The 21,183-nt window shown below is 30.6% G+C and overlaps 1 protein-coding gene and 1 long non-coding RNA gene across 2 annotated transcripts; one reads left to right on the top strand and one right to left on the bottom strand.

Annotated features, from left to right (window-relative positions):
• The first annotated feature begins 5,189 nt into the window (after positions 1–5,189).
• LOC148271576 (uncharacterized) lies at positions 5,190–16,226 on the top strand. The gene is made up of 2 exons (XR_015825063.1): positions 5,190–5,558; positions 15,435–16,226. It is a non-coding gene; the product is annotated as an uncharacterized LOC148271576 (long non-coding RNA).
• Positions 16,227–19,833: 3,607 nt separating this feature from the next.
• On the bottom strand, positions 19,834–20,708 carry mRpL21 (mitochondrial ribosomal protein L21). Its single transcript, XM_088241217.1, has 2 exons — positions 20,496–20,708; positions 19,834–20,390 (listed from the first exon to the last, which is right to left on the bottom strand). The coding sequence occupies exons 1-2, from the start codon at positions 20,551–20,553 to the stop codon at positions 19,924–19,926; spliced, it is 525 nt and encodes a 174-aa protein (XP_088097343.1). The 5' UTR covers positions 20,554–20,708; the 3' UTR covers positions 19,834–19,923.
• Positions 20,709–21,183: the final 475 nt, after the last annotated feature.

Raw genomic sequence — 21,183 nt, 5'->3', positions numbered from 1 at the left:
TTTAAATTTTTTTTATGTATCGTATTATCGGCGCTACGATTTTTCAAAGTTTTGTATTTCTGAAATAACTCCGCGTGTAACGTCAGAGGTTCATTTCCGCTTATTCTCATTCAGTTCTTCCCATTGGTCCAGAAACGACAAGCAGACCGGAAATCTTCCATAGCTCTTAGATTATAGGTTGATTCACATGAACCAGTGACGTCATTTAAAGTGGTGCGTTTTTATCAAAATATTTATTATTATTTTTTCTGTACATTTTCAAGAAACTTTGCGATTCAATTTAATTCTTTAATTTTTACCCCGCGTAAGAAAACATTTTTTGTATCCAATTTCCCGTAGGGCTGAAGTTACTCATTGTTTCAAAAAAATTGCGTTGCATGGATTAAATTAACTTTTTATGGATAGCGGCCCTTACCGGTACCAGTATAAAAGTAATAACCTAAATAAGATTTTTTTCCCTTTATTAGGGCCTTCTACCAAAACTTGATAACATCGGCCAAGAACAACACAAACAGAAAGGAATAACAATATAGATACAAACAATAGATAACAAAAATATTAGTACAAGAATAACATCAAGATATCAATTGTAAAAATAAACACATAACCAAACCAACAAAAATTTCAACAGGCACTAACAGAAAAACCCACCAAAATCTGATAGTGCCTATTTAACAGAAAAGAGAAACTTCCAGTAAAATATTAGAAGGAAGATAGAACTTAATAATTAGAAAAATTACAACAAAATAATTAAAATATCAACAAACATAATCTTATATTAAAGATAAATTATAACTAAAAAAATTAAAATTAAAAATTAAACGCCAGGAAGTAATAATGACGTTAAAATATTTTACATAAACCTAAAAATGTAAGATAAATTTATTGTAAAAATAATAATAAATAATTTAAACATAATTATTTCAATTTAACAAATATTACAAATCATAATAGGGAACAGTTTGAACATAAAAAAATATAAACAGAATTGATCAATAAACAATTTGTAAAATAAAAAAATTGAGATAAATGAATTGGAAACGTTATAAAAAACATAAGTAAAATATCAAATATTTTTTTCCTCCCAGTCATTAAAGGACTAAATAAAATATTCTTAGAAATTGAATAAAACCACCAGAATTATCTCCTTTTTTCAAAAAAAGAGAATACAATTCTATAAAAAAAGGTTTCAACTAAAATATTTCAATAACTAAATTTGTTTTAAAGAAAGTATTGCCGAAGGCATAATTTTACGTTGAAATAAAGGAAAATATCAGAAAATTTATATAATTTAAAATGGTTGTATTTCTTTCAAACACAAAAAAATAATATTTTGGTTCAGTTATTTAAAATTATTATCTTCAAATCATTAGAATTTTTTTTAATTCAATATTAGTCCTTAAATGAGAATCGAGATGCAAAAGTTTAGTCTAAATTTAAAATGGCGTAATCTGTCGGTCAAAAAGTAATTATACTTTAGTTATATAAAACTTTTCAGTATATTTTTTAATAGAAGTTCCTGAAAAAAAATAATTTTAAATCTAATTTAAGATTTTTTTTAAATTATTTTTGCGCGATTTTCAAAAATATTCGTTTTAAAATAGCAAAATTCTATGATTTCCTGTTTTTTCGTCTGCCACATTGATGTATATTTTTTTGCTATCATTTCTGTTTGCAATGTGGTCATGAGGAAATAAGCCATCCATATATTTGCCAAACTTAAAGCGAAAGAGGAATGAAAGCAATGAAGATAAATTTATTAATATTTAAAGTATTAACTTAGTGGTTAAACATTTTACTAAATGTTATCAAATATTTGTATATAACCACTTACCGACTTTTCTATGTCAACCGGTTTCGAGGCGTACCCTTCTTTTCGTCAGGACACCAATTAAACCAACATGCGAAACCCACTATACAACTTCACCATCGTTACACAAAAATATAAAACCAACAACATCTTCAGTTCTTTTTCCTTCAATTTACGTTGAAAGAACATCAAGAAATTTTGATATTCGTGTTAAAGAATATTTGAGTTGTCTTCACAATAACAATTTCTCCGAATCCGCAAATCACCAAATCAATTTTAATCATGACTAATAAAGATATAGGAATTAAAATCTTACATACAAATAATAAAGGGTTAAAAGTAAATATTATGGAAATATTTCACGTAAAGAAAGCTTTAAAAAATAATGTTCCTTTGATCAATAATCAAACAACCTTTCAATATAGCCCATTATACGATGTTCCACTGTGATAGTCACCCTATACCTGTTAAACTCAAGCCCCTCTCTCCATCCCTTCCCTCTTTTTCAACTATTTCTCCCTCTACATAAAATATTTTCATAACCTAATTAGTATGTAATGGTTGCTTATTAAAATGCATTTCGTGTTGGTTTCATATTTTTGTGCAACAACATGGTGAAGATATATAGTGGGTTTTGCATGTTGGTTTAATTTGTGTCCTGATGAAGAGACGGGTACGCCTCGAAACCGGTAGAAATAAAATTCGGTAACTGGTTATATACAAATATCTAATAACGTTTAGTAATTTTATTGAATTTAAATAATTAAATTACATTTTTTATACACCATATTAATCTTTTATAGAACTTATCTGTATCATAATGTTGAAAGTATTATTTTTCTATATTAAGGTGTGTCATAATATTAATATATCTATTTTCGTATCGATTTCCGTATCCTAACTTAATACGGAACTTTCAACAAGTCGGGACACGAAAATCAATAATTTTACAATTAGGAAATTGTGTATTGTGTTTATTAATAACTAAATTAATTAATCCTCCTAAAAAATATACAAATAAAGGCTAACTGAGATATCTGGTTATTTTACTATATTATTTCTTACCCCACTAAACCGCAGATTTTATCTGCAAAATATTGAATAGGAAAAAATTGTTGATTCAGCGTGTGAGTGTAATATTAATTTTGCCTTTTAAGTGTCGTGGAAAGTAAACAAAAATAGGAAACACATGTATTTTAAAATAAATTCCAATCTGTAAAAATGTTTTTGAAAAACAGGTGTTTCAAATACTTAATAATATCGGTAATATTTTAAGTTTATCCATTTTTTTGTAGACGAGGACTAGGTTTAACCCTTTCGGGAGTTATTAAGAATGCCATATTGCATGTTTATCTTTTTTTATTCCAAATGAATTTGCTACTTCATTTATAAAATAGTGTAATATTTTTTTGAAAAACAACTCGCTAAGCCTATATTTTAGAGGCTTACCTGAAGGTGTTAAGAGGATATGTGAAGAAGTTATAAAAAATATACCACAACATCCGAACCAATTGAAAAAATCTTTTTTGAATTATACGAGTTAACAATAGCTTCATTGATTGCAGTTGCAAGAAAAAAATCCAAGAAAGATTTTTTTCTCAATTGGTCTGGGTGTTGGGTGTATTTTTCATTACCTTCTTCCATATCACGTCAATCCCGCCTGCTGACAAGCCTCAAAATAAAGGCTTCGCTAAGCCTTAAAAATTACAATTTTTTTTTTTCAATAAAATGTTTACACGATAATATTTTATTGAATTGTAAGCATACAATTCGTCGGCAATTTATTATTTTAATGTTTCATACTTAACCCGTTTTTATAATAATTTTATTTGAAAACATTACATATTGAGACTTTCATCATTATAAAAACGTTTTTCTATTATTAATTACCCCATTACACTTACGATTCTTCAAAATAGGTTGAATCAATGGCTAAGAACAGGTTTAAGGCAACAAATATAATAAAGTTTATGAAACCTGCTGGGAATATAGACCATCCTGTTTTACTATGTATATTTACGACCCTATACAACCTGTTTCAAGTGTTGGAAGCTCTTGTGAGAATCAACGTAAAATTTACGTATATATCAGTTACGTATATTATTTTCAAGTCTTACAACATAATATATTACCTATACGTCATTAACATAGTTTTTACAGCCAAATAACAGAATAAATATCCAATCCAGTAGGCATTTAAAGAACTTATGACCGATCGGTTAGTTTACGTGATCACTACACTTTATATGTTATACCATACCTTCAAGTGTTCCATCGGTTTATTTATGTGAATTAAAAAGGCTGAAACTACGCTAAAGACCTCTTTTGATCTGGGTAAGATTCTACCGAAACATTTCACCGGTAGGAAATGCTTCATTTTGATTTATTATTACGTTTGAACTAATTACAATTTTTGTTTTTATATTTCTCTTTTTCTTAAGAGATAAATTTACACATGAAATCATACGATATTTAAAAATGAATGATACATATTTGTTGAAATGCGTGCACTTTGCAAAAGGGCAAACATTATGCACAAAATTATGAAAGAGGTGCTGCATTGATTTGGACATGTAGAGCGAGTGGACAGCGAAAGAACGGCTAAAAAGATTTACGATGCAAATGTTGAAGTATATAGAAAACGATAAGGACTGAAAAAGACATGGCATGACCAAATCCAACAAATACTTGAAGATTACATGCTAAAAGTCGGAATAATTGGCGTGTGTGTATGAGAAAATGTACAAATCTAAAAGAAACTGTGTCTGTATTCAGAGATAGAGCGTTGTGGCGTTTCATCCTCTCTCTCTGTTCCTACGGGGAAACGGCGTGATGGCTCTGTTTTATTTTTCTGTGATGTATGACCTCGAAAGATTTATTATTCAAAATATTACGCAGTTTTGTACAATTAATCTATACATAGATAATATGTTTTTACAAAGCATCTAATAAATATTAATTATAAAATAAAAATACGTATATAGTTTTACGAGTGACCGGGTTTCGTCGTGACCGACATCGTCAGACTGGTACGTATTTTTATTATTATGTTTAAAATGTTGTTCCACCAAGAAATGTCGGATGAAAAACTTAATCTAATCAATATTAAATATTATTTGAATTGAAAACGACGACCAAAAAAACAACAGTTTTATTGTTAAGTCTGAAAGTTACAATCTTTTTAACTAAGATTTATTATAAGCGCCCATATATATATATATATATATATATAAGAATACTCAGCGAGATAAGAAAGATCTTTTGTTTGTTCTAAAAAAACTACCGACGAGTCTTATCAGAATCCAACAAGAATGTATACGAAATCATTCTACTGCAATGCGAGCTTTGAAATATGTAAATAATATTACATTACCTTTTGGCTTGGTTATCGGTGGATATATTTATGTTCCCGGGAATCCAAAACCGGCGTCAGGAACTTCGCAAACAGAACTTTATTCACTTCACAGATGGTCACAACAACTATAACTAGAATTAAGATGATTATGTCACCCACGCTAACATTCTGAGCACACAAGAGATCGTAATAATTTTATCTTAGTCTCGAAACATCCAACGCCAACGGTGGGACTACAGATCAGCACGGGCGAGGGAGCGACCGAAGACCAGCGCAGCCGACTCCAATCTGACGACTGACGAACGAAAAGAGAATTGAGCACGATTCTTGGTTTGTCACACAGTAGGCGAGCAGACTGTTATGTAGGTGTTCAACGCGATGAGTACAGAGAAGGTATGGTAACTCCTAAAATGGTATTTATTATGTTACAACAGAGAAAGAGAACATTAAATAAGCGCATGGATTCACTGTCACTGTTTTATAAATATGTAAGGTGTTTTTTTATTTATTTATGCTTTATTATCGAAACCATTTAACTCTCGTGTGGCTGTGATGTCACACTAGTCGACATAGGACACAAGACTTGATATATCTCTCTTATTTTTTTAAATGATGAATATGTATTTTTTTTAATCTTCAAATGGACATTTTCACACCCTATTTAGAAAGTAAAATTTGTATATCTATGCTAAATGTTAATACAAAAAATATTTATCCTTGCTACGCGAAGAATAAATGTCCTCTAATTCAGCAACACATCTTTACATTTATATTTAAAAGAGAGAGCACGAAGATAGAAATCATAACAAGGAAGAAGAAACGCTGTTCTGCGGCGGGTGTTGTCTTAAACAGATTTAGTCTTTAGTCGGTTGATGACAGTGACGAAGGACGCACGCGTGTAACATGAGCGGCGTATTTGTGAGTTTTAATTAAATTTTCCCATAACAGTGCTAAATTATATGTTTTTTCGCATACATTATGGAAAGGGAATTTTTAAACAGTATGTCCACATGTTTTTTTTTCAAATGTCTGAACTTTAGAATATTCCGTCTTTACTAGTGTTAACAAGATGTTATATCACCGCACGCAAAGGGTATATTTACCACAGTATTTTAACACTTTGAGTACCGGCCGAATACACATAGAATTTACCCTGTGCATGGCCCATTTTTGTGAAATTTCATGCTTTGTAAAGGGTTTCTTAAAATTGTCATAATTATGAAAATACTGGATTAAATCAATTGAAACTTCTCAGATTTATTTAAAATAATTAAATAAGTCATTTTTGTATAATAGTTTTGCCAACATTGGCCTTTATGGAGAGCCACATTGCAATGTCCGCACATATACCTACAGGGTCTTACACCTTTTTTTGTGCTTTGTATCCTGTAGCCGTGTAAACACGTGATTATAATAACCATGCGTCGTGTCCTGGTCCCGTGTTTTCACGTGGTTTACCAGCAGCAAAAAAGTACTAATAAAAGTCACTAGATGTCAATAAAATGCACTTTTTTAGACAGCTGGTAAACCACATGAAAACACGGGACTGGGACACAACGCATGGTTATATAATCACGTGTTTACACGGCTCCGGAATACAAAGTGTTGAGAGTCAAACATGCAGAAACATTCGAAAAACTTTACAAAACATTTGTTCGTCCCCAGCTAGAATACTGTACTCCTATTTGGTCACCTTACTATAATGTTCAGCAAATTTTTTTAAAGCTGGTCGACTACCGGTTAAACATTTACTTCTCTTATCATGCTGAAAGTATGCAGTACCATGGAATAAACTTTCGTAAAAATCGAAGAATGTGAGACTAATTATTTTTATACAAATTAATAAATAATAAAATTTATTCTCCTAACATACTTGAAATACTTTCATTCCGTATGCCATCTAGACCGACAAGACAAAATCTTCTGTTTTACATAGAAAACGCGTCAACAAACTATTTGAAACAATCTACAATACCTAGAATATGCGACCAATGAAACAATAGATTTTGTGAAAATGTATGTAAATTCAGATCAAAAATCACAGTAATTTTGAGAGAAGCAGATATTTAACTTAATTACTATTTACATATTTTTTATTTATTTTCTTTTACATTTGTTATATTTAACATAATTTATATTAACTCCGCGTGTGACGTCAGAGGTTGTTCTCTGTTAGTTCTTCCCATTGGTTCGTTTACGGTAAGCCAACCGAATATCACATCATTGGTTGGTTCATGTAACGTCAATCAAATTAGTGCATTTTTATTGAAATATTTTTTTCGCACATTTTCCAGAAACTTTGCCTAACAACTTAATGCTCTATTTTTTATCGCGCGCAAGAAAACATTTTCATTCGAATGAATTTAGTAATCGAATGCATCCCATTATTTTTATTCAAATTAATCATCTCTGCTTGAAAAAGTGACGAGGTACAATATGTAAACCGATCACTTAAGCCAGTCGGCAGCCAGGTCATAAGCTCTGTACATGCCTAGTCTTTAATATTATTTTCAAAAAGGCTTCTCACCCTTCGTTGAAATATCTATCAATATTGATATTTATGAGTTACGTTACCTCTCGTATACAGCACAGTTTACAAACATTATTATTTTTCCTACTCGTTCACTCTAACCAACGGAGGTAGGTACACCGTATATAGCATTAGCATTTTGAATTAACAATTCATTTTAAATAGCGTTAAAAACGGCTAAAATGTACTTGGTAATTTAAATAAAAGCAAAATAAAACAATAATACTCACAAACCTGTTTAAACATTTAGAAACTCATAAATAAATTACCTATTTAAAATGTACATAATATCTTAATACTCTTATTTAGTTGACGCTTTGCCTCACAAAAAAGGGACTTATATTATTTAAAATGTCAACATTCTCTGCATAAAAAACTAAATTACTTTGTACATTTTTGGAATAAGCCGTCAAAATAATTAACAACTTTAGTAAATTCATGCTATGAGCAGTTTGCAGGTTAGTGGTAATGCTAACACCTAAAAATAGGGAAAAATATTTTTTTTTACAATTTTAAAGTAACAAGGGTCTATGAAATACTGTCGAGATAAAAAATACATTTTATTACTTATTTGTATCATTAAACATACTTTGAAATTTGTAATTTTTAATTCCCGCAAAAACGGTAAGTGCATTGGCCATGCCCCTATTACATTACTTATTTATTTATTTATTTAAATCTTAAAGTAGGGCACACATATCATACATATTGTTATGTGTGTTCTAATAATAACATTGAAAATATATTTAATTTATAAATTGTTTATCACATATGTCTTGACCATTATTTTAAATTTTGATATGTTTTTTTCTTCATAAATATTTTTTTCCATTTCGTAATACTTTTTAATTGCTTTAAATAAAATTGAATTTTGTGACTTTGCCTTTTTTCTAAATGGAAGTCTAATTTTGTTCTTTTCTCTAGTATTGTGATCGTGTTCATGCTGGTTCCGATCAATTTTTTTCCAAAATTCTGTTTTTTTATTAGAGTTTATAATTTTATGAACAAATATCATTGTATTGTAAAATATTCTTTGTTTATATGTTAATAATTTCATTTCATTTACCATCGACTTTACCCTCGTATATCTGTTTTTTTTCAAAATGATTCTAAAGGCTTTATTTTGTAATACAGTTAGTTTATCTATGTTTTCTTTGTTTAATAAAAATAAAATGCTACTACAGTAGTTAACGTGTGGTTCAATAATTGCTTTGTAAATAGTTTTGCAGGAGTCCTTATCAATAAATCTTCTAATCCTTCCCAAAATTGATATTTTTTTTGCAATCTTATTTATTACCATCTTAGCGTTTTGGTGAAATGTAAGTTTTGAATCCAACATTACACCTAAATATTTAATTTCAGTGACTTCATTAAGTTTTTCATTTTCTATTACAATTGATGGTGTAATTTGTATTCTTTTGTTTCCTATATTCATATATTTAGTTTTGTTAACATTTAATTTTAATTTATTAATTTTTAGCCACAGTGATACACTATTAAGATCATGATCATGATTTAGTCTGTCGATTACGATTCATGTTAATTTTTTACTTTTTTCAGAACCATTGAAAATTTTATAGCACATCTTCACGAATCTTGACGTCACAATTATCAATGCCAGACATGTCGCGTTTATCTACTGACACATTTTTTAAAAAAGTTATGTATAAAAACATTTCTCCACAATATCCATATTGATTTTGAAAATCCAAAAATAATTCCAAATCCATTTAATATATTTTTATCAGTATTCGAAGTATGTGGTATTTTCTTATTGCGGCGTATCTGTGTCAGATTTCTTACGTAAGATAATAGGAACAAAATATATTAAACAAATATTTCACGTCGACCCTGTCAGGAATCGAACCTGGGTTCCTCAAGCGTAGCAGGCGAACGCACCGACCTTTGCTCTACGAAACGGAATTTCCTCTACTTGAGAAAATTTTCAAGAGTTCCTGAGAGGGAGAGCAGCCATTAGCCACCGTACAGGGTTCTGGTTCTATTTCACAAAAAAAATGTATTCATTATCCACCTGGACACAAAAAATGTGACGGCGAATTAATTATCATTAATGCAAATGCGTAATTTTTTTGATATTTTATTTGATTTAGTCTTAAAATAGTACAAATATAAAATATAAATATCCTTATATTAACGTTTATGTAATTATCATTAAAATATATGCTAATTATTAACATGTATAAACAATATATGTACACTAGAAAGCTATAAGGAAAATTATTACAGAAAACAAAACATTTTCAATTTCAAGTTTTGAAAAGAACCAGAAGGTTTGTTGATATGGGTTCATGTAAAATCACCTACAACACAATCACTGAACCACACACCAATCACTTAAGCAGCAAATTATCGTATCAAACCACGACAAATTTGAAACAATTTCACCATACTACAAAACAAAGCTCCAAGAATAATCCCAGAGTCCCGATACAGACATCTACTGATAAAATATTAAAAAAATCACAACTTATGACACCAAAACAATTATACGCTAAAACAATAGTCACTTACAGATTCAAAAAGTATTCTTACTCTAATGAAAGACATAACCCCTACAATACATCATATATAAATTATATAATCACTAGATCCTCAACACAAAGACAACTTAAACAAATACAAATTAATACCACTTTCGGACAAAGGGATTTTGAGAATTATTCTATTGATATCTATGACCTACTTCCACCATCCATTAAAACAATAAGTAACGAGAAAATGTTCAAAAAGGCTATAAAAAATGGATAATGGAGCTAGGTAGAAGTAAAATGGATTGTCTCATTCGCCCGAACCAATATTGAATCAACTGCTCCACAAGTGTATAGCTTATGTTAGGTTTTTGTTCTTTCATTGTGCGTTTTGTAATATAAATAATATAGATGTACATAAATTAATTGTAAACATAAATGTGTAGTATTTAAAACTGTCTGAACATTGTGTTAAATATTTCTGTTTATTGCGTTAATCTTTTTTGTTTATTCTCAAATGTAAAAATATTTATTAAAAAGTATATTGTTAAGTGTCCTCGGCACGGGTAAGGTCACATTATTTTTATTATTAATTATAGTTTGTAAGACAAAAAATATGAAAAATATTTTTTTTTAATCTTGATAAAAAATACAGACGGATGGTCGATGCTAAATTACTTAATAAAAGTACTTACCTACTCATTGTAAAGTTTCGTTAAAAGAAATCATTTGCTCATAATTTTGGGAAACCCAAAAAAAACTTCTTCTCGAACTAAACTCGAATACGATTACTTTTTAAGAGCTAACTTATCTACTACACGCATGTTTTTTTAACTTACAAACACTATTTATATGCGTGTCTATATTTTTTGTTTCCTATATTTCAAATATATTTAAGTATTTACTAGGCATTTGGCTATTCTTTAATTTTAATTGTATTATTTTACTCTATTTTCTTACTTTAAAAAAAAATTATTTAAACCATTCTTATCTGGTTTCGTTGAGTTATTTCTTCTTAATAATATTCTACAAAGCATCAAAAATAAAATAATATATGTTCATTATTTTATACAGTATTATGTCTGTACTCTTTTATTTGATTATTAATTGAATAGTTTATCGGGACAAAATATGTTTTAATACTTTGTTTTCTTAATAACGTATTAATATTGTAATATTTTATTTTTTTATAAATTTTGTTTTTAAAATTCATGTTTTTGAAAAAAAAGGAAAAAAATACTAAGCCAAATATGTTAATATTATAAATGTTTGTAAAGGGCAGGTTTGCCGTTTATGTTAATAAAATAAAATAAAATTTTAAAAAAATAATGTGTTTATTTTATTGAATAAAGACTATAAAAAAAAAACAGAAATTAAATGAAATTTTTTCGTTCTTTTATTTCTAATGGTATTTCCTTATAACAAAACTGTACAGCTCGGCGCATCAACATTAGCATAATATAAGTTTCAATATCAGTATTAGCGTTAGTTTTGCATGCTAAAGAAATGAAATAAAAATAGCAATAATTTGCTGTAGTAAATAATTTAGTAGTTATAGTAGAGTAGCGTCCAGCAAGCTTTACGAACGACCAACAAACAAAACAACTTTATGTGGGACGCTGTGACGTCCAGCGATGTTCAAAGTCTCTTCAACTCACCTGGAGATTAAAAAATGGACCCAACTACTCATATTCTACTCTATTTAAGTATTTTACATGTTCAAATATGAATAATATGGAAATGATGGGCGATTTGCCATGTTTTTTATTCACACAGCCCGCAGTTTTTATACTGATTTATTTCATCTTAAACTAGTACATAGGGATATTAGAAGTAAACTTATAAATCTTCATTGAAGGAGTTATTGAGATATTTGCGAAAAACTTTGAAATTTATTATGCATCACCAACTCAATGGAGAATGCTAAGTTAGCTGGGTCAAGTATGATTGAAATCTGTTTTTGCAAGATTTAGAGACGGTTTTGAATTACGCTATTATTTAGGTAGATTGGTTTTTATATATAGTTCATTTTAGCATAAATAACTCATTTTCCGTTTTTAAAATATGAAACATAATTTATGAATGTCCTAATATTAACATTAATATAATTATCAGTAGGTATTCTATGTATACTGTAAACGTCGCCTCAAAAATGTTATCAGCCACTCAATTGGATCGCTAAATACCGGCTTTCAATTGAATGGCTAGGCCGTTCGTTGAATGAAATAACTCTTGAAAGTCTGTGCTACAAAATTCCTTTACACGCGGTGATGTGACGTCGTGTTACCGCAAGCAAAATACAGAATATTATTACAAGTTCAAACATTTGAAAACAAAAACATAAAGACATACCGTTAAATAATTCATTTTCCATAGATTTCAAAAACAATCAAACAAACCCACCATCACGTAGTTTTCCCGTAAGGTTAGGCAGGGGGGATAGAACACCACATCGCTCTATCTTTGCATACATATCTCGCTTTCTCTACATTCATAAATATTCTCATGCACACTCGTCGATTATTTCGATATTTGACATGTCCATCTTCAAGTATTTGTTGGATTTGATCATGCCATGTCTTTCTCGGCCTTCCTCTATTTCTGCATCCATCAGCATTCGCATCGTAAATACTTTTTCTTGCTGTTCTTTCGCTATCCATTCGCTCTACATGTCCAAACCAAGTCAGAGCTCCTTTCTTGATTTTGTCGATAATGCTTATCTCAGCTTTACATAATGTACGGATCTCAACATTTGTGCATCTATCGTACATGGTTTTACCTACAAGAATTATAAAATAATTTAGGCATGTTATAGCAAAAAAAAAAAACGGACAGAAAAATGTTTTTATTTGCGAATTTAACGTGTATAAATGACAGGCCTTATAAATGCCTATATTTCCATATTTCTGACATACTACATGTATTACAGAACATTTTAGAGAAGGGAATATAGAAGTCATTGGCTGGTTTAACACTTTACACACTGTCTAGCATTCACCATTCTGCCTATATATTAACATTTGTATTCTAGTCTGGTACGTAGGTGAAATAATTCAATCAGATGAATCTTACCCGCATCAATAAAGGTTTCAGCTCTTTAGCTTTGTAAACATCAATAGATGAAAGAATTGAAGAAATACAGATGTAAAAAAAAGTCAGAGTGGTGAATGTTACACAGCGTGTAAAGTGGCCCCTTAAACCAGCCAATGACAGGTCATAAGCCCTGTAAATGCATAGACTTCCATATTTCCTTCTAAACAATGTTTTCCCTCTCTGTTGCTACAAAAATTTAGATAACACCACAGGGAGAAAATCCAGCCTGTCTACAAACATTTCGACATACTCAAAACATTGTTGATTTAAGGTGATTCTAAACGAAAATGTGAAACTAATTATTCATAGATGGCGCTTTTATCATTTTTCATACAAAACAAAAAATGAGATAAGTTATTATTTTGTTTTGTACACCATTTTGTGAAAAGGACCGAAATTATATTGTTTTGGTATTTGTTATAATCGATATAGTATAAAGTTTTCGCAAACCAAGCTTTGTAAAATTTCCATCCAAAATAATCGTAAAAATTGTATTTTTCAAATTAAAATTATAAAAGCGCCATCTATGAATAATTAGTTTCATATTTTCGTTTAAAATCACCTTAACTAACTGGCATAAGAAGTATAAAAAAATAAAAATCGGTTTCAGGCGTTGCCTAGTAGGTAAAAATTCAGCCAGATTAATCTAATCCCCCATAAATAAAGATTTCAGCTCTTTTACTTCACAAACATCTTATATATTCCCATCTCTAAACTGTTATTTATCTCTATTGTAATACGAGTATGTTTATATTAACAGCTCCCTAGGGGGTTGAATCCAGTGATCTTCTATAAAAATTTGGACAAACTCAAAATATCTCTTGTTATATGTTAATTCGAGTTTTATTTTACACACAGCACTGTATTCCCCATCCACCTGGACGTTAGGATATATTTATAACCGGATTTAACATTACAAATTTCATAGGAAAAGTAGTAAAAATGTTTGTTGCAAAAAAGATACGAGTACCTTAGTATTGGGTGTCTTCACCGCCAAGACGATATGACGATTTGTTCCGGAAGATTTTTAATACCTGTGCTATAAAATAGCTCATGCTATTTGTTCATTAATAATATTTATTTTTGTCTAGGTATGTATTAGATTTTACTCGACTAGTGCGTGGCCACAAGGGCGAGCGTTTCGCGGCGCGGGCCCGAAGCCCGCGCGCGGACGTCGCGCGCGTTTCAAGGTACGACCACGTGGTTTGCGGGGAAATCAGACCAATTTGATCTTGATCGTGTGACACACCGTTTTGTGATACTTGTGTAGATACAGAACAATCTCCCTGGTATCAGTTTAGGTTTTGAATGGATTTCCTGATTGTATAATGTTCCTGACTGGCCCATTACGAGTAAAGAATATTCCTCCGGGTCCCAACACTTAAAGATGCCAACACTCGAAGTAGAAGGAAAGGTCTGTTGATGTTTTTCAATTAGCCGATTATCCCACCAGATCCTCACACTATAGTTAGAGTAATTAGAAGGAACATATATTTTGCAGTTAATATAAGCCTTGTACATAATAAGTAAAGAAAATAATAAATGCAACTCCTACATAAAAAATCAGAACCAACAAAAAAAAACCACGTGGAAAAACGCGCGCGGTGCCCGCGCACAAATACCTTGCCCGTGCCGTGCCGCATCGTGACCAAGCACTAACAAAGTGTAGCATTTTTTCTTCATCGTTTAAAAAACAGTTTTACGAACCTCGCATGCAACTCATTTGTTAAGAATATTAAACTTAATTAGTTTAATTCTTACATCTCCGGGAATTAGGCATGCCTAACGGGTCTACAGCGGGAATTATGACATCGCTGTCAACTATTTGATTTGTTTCCAGCGCCGGTATGGCTGTTTAAAAATAGTGGTGCAAATATTATGATGCTCAAATAACTAGTTTATTTTGGTAAATTTTGACCTATTTTTTTTAGTCTACCTCGCGTAAAACCAAATTTATGATTTTTTTTTTTGTAATGATAAAATAAGCTGTCAATAAAGTATAATCCTGCGTAGTTTTATATGGTATTGATTTGCATAAGATAAAATTATATTGCAGTAATCGTTTTTGATGCGGGTAAGATTTATGTGAATAAATTATTTCTGCATGTTACCAAAGATAACAAGCACTTTTTCATAGCCAATTTTTTTCATTTTCAGAACCTTTATTGATGAGGGTGAAATTCATCTGACTGAATTATTCCACCTACTAGGCAACGCCTGAAAACATGTTTAATTTTTATTCTTATTTGACCAATTAGTTTGATCAAAAATATTTGGACAAACTCGAAATATTGTTGACTGAGGCCCGGTTGTTTGACCCTTAGACATTAGTAATAGCTAAAAATCTCAAGTAATAGTAACAATTTTAAACAGATTATTTTTTGTATGAAAAAAGGAATACTTTTTTAAACTTGAACTATTACTTTTGAAACAATATTTTGAGTTGGTCCAAATTTTTGTAGACAAGGACTGGATTAAACTTCCTGGGGAGCTGTTAAAACTAACATTCCTAGACTTCTATATTACCTTCTCTATAAAGTTCTTCATCTCTGTTATAGTATGTTAGTATAACTTTTGGTTTTTAACTATTACTGCTGATCAAATAACCCGGCCTAAAAATGTAAATAAATAAAAGAAATATTAAAAAAAAATATTCCTATGCATTTTTACTTTTCTTCCTTCACCTATTTTAGTTAACTTACAACAAGCTACTCACATAAGACAAATACTTTTATGTACATAATAATATATGTACTATGATTTATTACATCCTGTTTTATTCTATATTCATTATTTTGTAAGCCAAACATTAATATTTTAGTTTTGTTTTCAACATTAACATTATTCAATACAAAGCTCTCGTAGTAATTCCAATAAAGAGTTTTGAATTAATGTATACCTCTCAGTGGGACTTAAAACTTCTAGAATGTTACTAATTGCTTCAGTATCAACAAGCAGATATTATCTTAGAAAAGATGAAAATGAATTTCCGAAAATGCAAATATTACAAGCAAACCATTATGTCATTGTACTGGAGGAGTAGGCGGAGATATTGAACGCCCCACCATTCTGTCTTTACATACAAACCTCACTTTGTCGTTTTCTCTACATATATATATCTTCCCATGTACGCACGCCAATTATTCTGACTTTTGACATGTCTATCATCAAATATTTGTTGGATTTGGTCATGCTAAGTCTTTCTCAGTCTTCCTTCTGCATCCATGAATGTTTACATTGTAAATATTTTTAACTGTTCTTTCGCTGTCTATTTGCTCTACATGTATAAACCAACGCAGCACCCCTTTCTTGATATTTTATCAATAATGCTTATCTCAGCTATGCATACTGTATTTTACATCTCCTTATTTCTGTGCCATATCAGGTCCCCCCGACGTTGGCGATCACTTTAGAGTAGGCATTCCGGTCCTGTGCCAACTGGAACAGCGCCTCGACCGCGCGCACTCCCGTCCGGTCGCAGATGCTTCTCAGCCAGGACACGCTCCGCTTTCCCTCGATCTTCCCCATCATGGTTAGCTGCAGAAGCGCATATTTGCTTCCGCGCATGATACGGCCTAGAAATGTGAGTTTTCTCTGTTTTATTGAGGACAGTAGTTCTTTTTCGGCACTGGCTCGTCTCAGCACCTCCACATTAGACACTAAATCTGTCCACGGAATTCTCAGCATTTTCCGGTGAACCCACATTTCAAAAGCCTCTAATCGGTTCATGGAGTTCACCTTGAGAGTGCATGCTCCAACCCCGTAGATCAGTATTGACCACACATAGCACTTGACCGTCCTCTATCTCAGTTTTAAATTAAGACTATCACTGCAGAAGAATGATTTCATGACATTGAATGCTGATCGTGCTATCTCTATTCTGCATCTAATTTCCCTATCCGGATCCAGGTCAGAAGTGATTTGCCTGCCGAGGTATTTAAATGTACCTAAGCAATGTTTTACGAAGTTTTGTTTAATTTTATATATCTGTTGATGAAATACAATGTAAATTGTTGCAATGTATCATTGATATTATCTGTTTCCCTGCCATGCAGTGTAATGTAATTATCGAACGAATTAAAAAGGTTCTGGTTTAAATTTTCTATGAGATCAACATGATTGAATACTAAAATTAACAAATCAACTGCATTCCCTACAATATTTTGCTACCCTAAACTTGTACCCGAGATTCATAAACTCAAATTTATGTTTAAAAAAAGACAAGTTTCGAAATGGAAGCTCAAAAAACAAAAACCGTTACCTCATTCATGCGGTTTAGATCAGATCACAATAAATAATTTCTCTCAGAACTAAGAATACTCATTAATACCTTTGTTATTATGTGAGTAAATAAAAGAGGTAATAGCAGAAATATTGGGATGCAGTCTCCAAAATAAACCAATATTTTAATTACCTCAAGGAAATGTTATTTATATTTTGTCTCTAGATCATTATTTTAAGGTTATGAATCACTGTTTTTCCACCTGTAAATACTTTCTTCTCACAGGGTCTACAATAGTATATAATTTATAACATAACATGACAGTTGCAAGAAAAAAATGTGAAAAATATTTTTTTTCTCAATTGGTCTGGGTGTTGTGCATTTTTCATTGCCTCCTTCCATATCCCCTCTATCCCACCTGCTGACAAGCCTCTAAATTAAGCCTCAGCGGGTTATTCCTTTACAAAAATTTAAAAAACTTTTTTTTTGTAGTTGGTGATTTGGTATAAATCTAATTTTACTAACATACTGGAAGACGTTGGTTTTTAATTGGGACACAATCTTTTCGCCTACGATATAATAAAATTATTTCAGTTTCACTTAGGCTATAGGCGTCTTTTCTCAACCGATGTGTTTTGGACTGACGGCTACAGCCATCATTTTCTAAATCGGAGTAACTTAGAGTATAATTCAATAATTTGGTCACCTTGCTATAAAATACATAACATAAAATTAGAAAAAGTCCAACATAAATTCCTTCGCTTCATAAATTTTAAACTTAATATTCCCGTTGACCAAATCGACTACAACTTCCTATCAAATAATTTAAAATTGTCTACTCTCTCGAATAGGAGAATCTTAACCGATTTAGTAAACCTATATAAAATTGTAAATGGCGCGCTGGACAGCCCTGATTTAACGCGACTGGTCAATATTAAAATACCTTCCCGTCGCACACGAAATAAGTCGGTGTTTGTCGAGGTGTCCAGCGGGCACAACTACTATGTAAATTCACCTATAGCTAGACTTCATCGCCTTGGTAATGAATATGGCGATGTTGATATATTTCGTTACTCATTGAGCATATTCAAGACCAAAGTACTACAGGCGACCGACGCGACTGAGTCTAGTCAATAAATCCTCGATCGTATTTATGTATGCTTAAAAGTTAGCCCGTGTTATGTTTTATATTTTTAGTCTATAAAACCCTTTTCAGTTTTCAACATTTTAAATAACTTCACTTTAAAGTTTAGTTTACCGGTGTAAAAAAATAATTATGTTTTATTTAAATCCTGTTATGCCTTATATTATAAACATAATATAATGTATGTATTATGTCTCAATAGTGTATTATGTTAACTATGTAACTTTATTTTTAAATTTTAATAATATATTTTTTTTTTTTTTTTAATTTTTATATTTGAAAAATGTTAATTATGTTTAATGTGTAACTTTTTCTTATGATATAGTATGTATAATGTAAAAGCCCCATGGGCGTCAACAGAAAGAAAATAAAATAAAAAAAATAAATGAGAAACAAGATTTTGATGGCTATAGCTGGTATAACTGCAAATGTGTTAAAATAAAAAAAATATTCAGAATTTCATAAATCATAATATTATTATCAAACTCAAAATTAAATATATTATCTCATGTCTTTATCAAAAGAAAGATCCTTGCAGCTAAGAGAGATATTGATTCATTTTAATCCGCTGGTAATTTGACTACAATTCAATCAAATATACAGGTACCAGGAAAAAATTTAACCTTAAGTTTAGGGATGAACTTTGGAAACAATACTAATACCACTTTCGGACAAAGGGATTTTGAGTATTATTCAATTAAAATCTATAACCTAATTGCACTATCTATTAAAACAATTAGTAACGAGAAAATGTTTAAAAAGGCTATAAAAAATGGATAGTGGAGCTAGGTAGAAGTAAAATGGATTGTCTCTTTCGCCCAAACCAATTTTGAATCAACCGCTCCACAAGTGTATAGCTTATGTTAGGTTTTAGTTATTTTCATTGTGCGTTTTGTGATATTAATAATATAGATGTACATATATACCTAGTTTTTAAAACTGAATATTTTGTTAATTATCTCTGTTTATTAAGTTAGTTTTCTTTGTTAATTCTCTAATGTAAAAACATTTCAAAAAGTATATTGTTAAGCGTCCTCAGCACGGGCAACCCCAGTGAGGTCACATTATTTTTATTATTAATTATAGTTTGTAAGAGAAAAATATGAATAAATAAATAAATACCTGGTCATTTACAATTCTAGATAAAATTAAATTAAATAATAAAAGATTTTCAATAAAAACTATTATTATTTATAAATATCTTTATATTTGATTTGGTTTGTAACTAGACATTTCCTATATTGTATGAAACTGTGAATTATTTATAATGTAAAAAAATATTATTCGGGGGATTGATTCAAATGGGAACCGATTTGCACCTGGTTTATTCTCAGTACAGTCTGTTCTGCTCTTATAAAGTTGATTCTCATAAACTGCTTCCTCCTTTTCTTACGGAATCTAGTTTTGGTGTATGAGAGATTCTTGGAGATGACTGTAGCGGTGACGTTTACTAGTCCAGGCTGGACTAAGGGTCTCCCGATGAGGCTGAAATCCTTGGTACCAGCTAGAAGCACCTTTTCAAGTTTAACTTCATCTCCTATATTCGGAGGCCATGTTCCTGTCAGCATCAAAAGGTCGCCGTCAGTAACACGCCACTGCTTGCCCATCAGATGGACTATCGCAAAGCATCTGCTGATATTAGCACCAGCGAGTTTATTTACAGTATCAATAAGACCGTGGGAATTCTTCTTTTCTTCTAAGTTTTCAAGGGGTTGATGTGTTGAATTGAATCTAGGAAGAACGGCAGCTGTAAAAGAGACTTTAATTAGAGTTACATGTTTATAAAATCTTTTATTGAAACAAATATTTTGGAATACTTGATTTAAATTACGATGTATTCAATTTTACTGACCCGCTGCTCTGTTAAAAAATATACTTGTTAATTTAGAGGCAACGTTAAGGAGAGCCATTTTGAATGTGAAATTGTTCGAACCAGTACACTTTTCGGAATATGTAAAACTATTTTATATGCAAATGGGGTAGAAATCTCCCATAACCAAATTTCTAGGTTACGTCTAAAAGATTGTCTCAAACTTTAATCTGACATTTAAAAAATATCTGTGAGAAATAGAAAACAAGTACCATGCCCATAAACAATAATTTACTATAGAGAAAACGAACCTAATAAACTATCTTCAGAAAAAACAGCTTCAAAAATTGCATTTGAATGTTAGATTTAATGATTAAAAATTTAAAAGAAGTAATGCATAATAATAAATGTAAAGTATTTAGTTTTTTTTTTTTTTACTTTTATTTATAGTTTTCACCAATCTGACAATTTTAATAACAACGAAATCTGGTCACCGGTGAAAATAATAAATGACAGTGGAAAAAACATAGTATTATCATGATTATAATTAAAGTGCAGTTTATCAAGAAATGTTTTTAGAAAAACACAATCATTACGTAGTTTTCGCAGAGTTCCTATAGTCTAGTACTAAAATTAAGGTTTTAAAGTTTCTCAAAATAATCCATGCCTTTAAAAAGAGAGTAATAGTTTATAATGTAAACAATATATTTTAGTCTAAATTTTTTGCAAC

This window comes from Micrasema longulum, unplaced genomic scaffold, assembly GCF_059751315.1.
Source record: "Micrasema longulum isolate JH-2025_06_02 unplaced genomic scaffold, ASM5975131v1 h1tg002784l, whole genome shotgun sequence".
Taxonomy (NCBI): Eukaryota; Metazoa; Arthropoda; class Insecta; order Trichoptera; family Brachycentridae; genus Micrasema; species Micrasema longulum.
The sequence above is the reverse complement of the archived record's forward strand: the minus strand, read 5'-3'. Positions and strand labels throughout refer to the sequence as shown.

What these genes read in the sequence shown, in the direction of transcription:
- mRpL21 (XM_088241217.1), bottom strand. Translation starts at nt 20,553, where the DNA reads ATGGCTCTCCTTAACGTTGCCTCTAAATTAACAAGTATATTTTTTAAC. An exon ending in ATTTTTTAACAGAGCAGCGG is followed by an intron (nt 20,391 to 20,495) that starts GTCAGTAAAATT and finishes TCTCTTTTACAG; the next exon opens with CTGCCGTTCTTCCTAGATTC.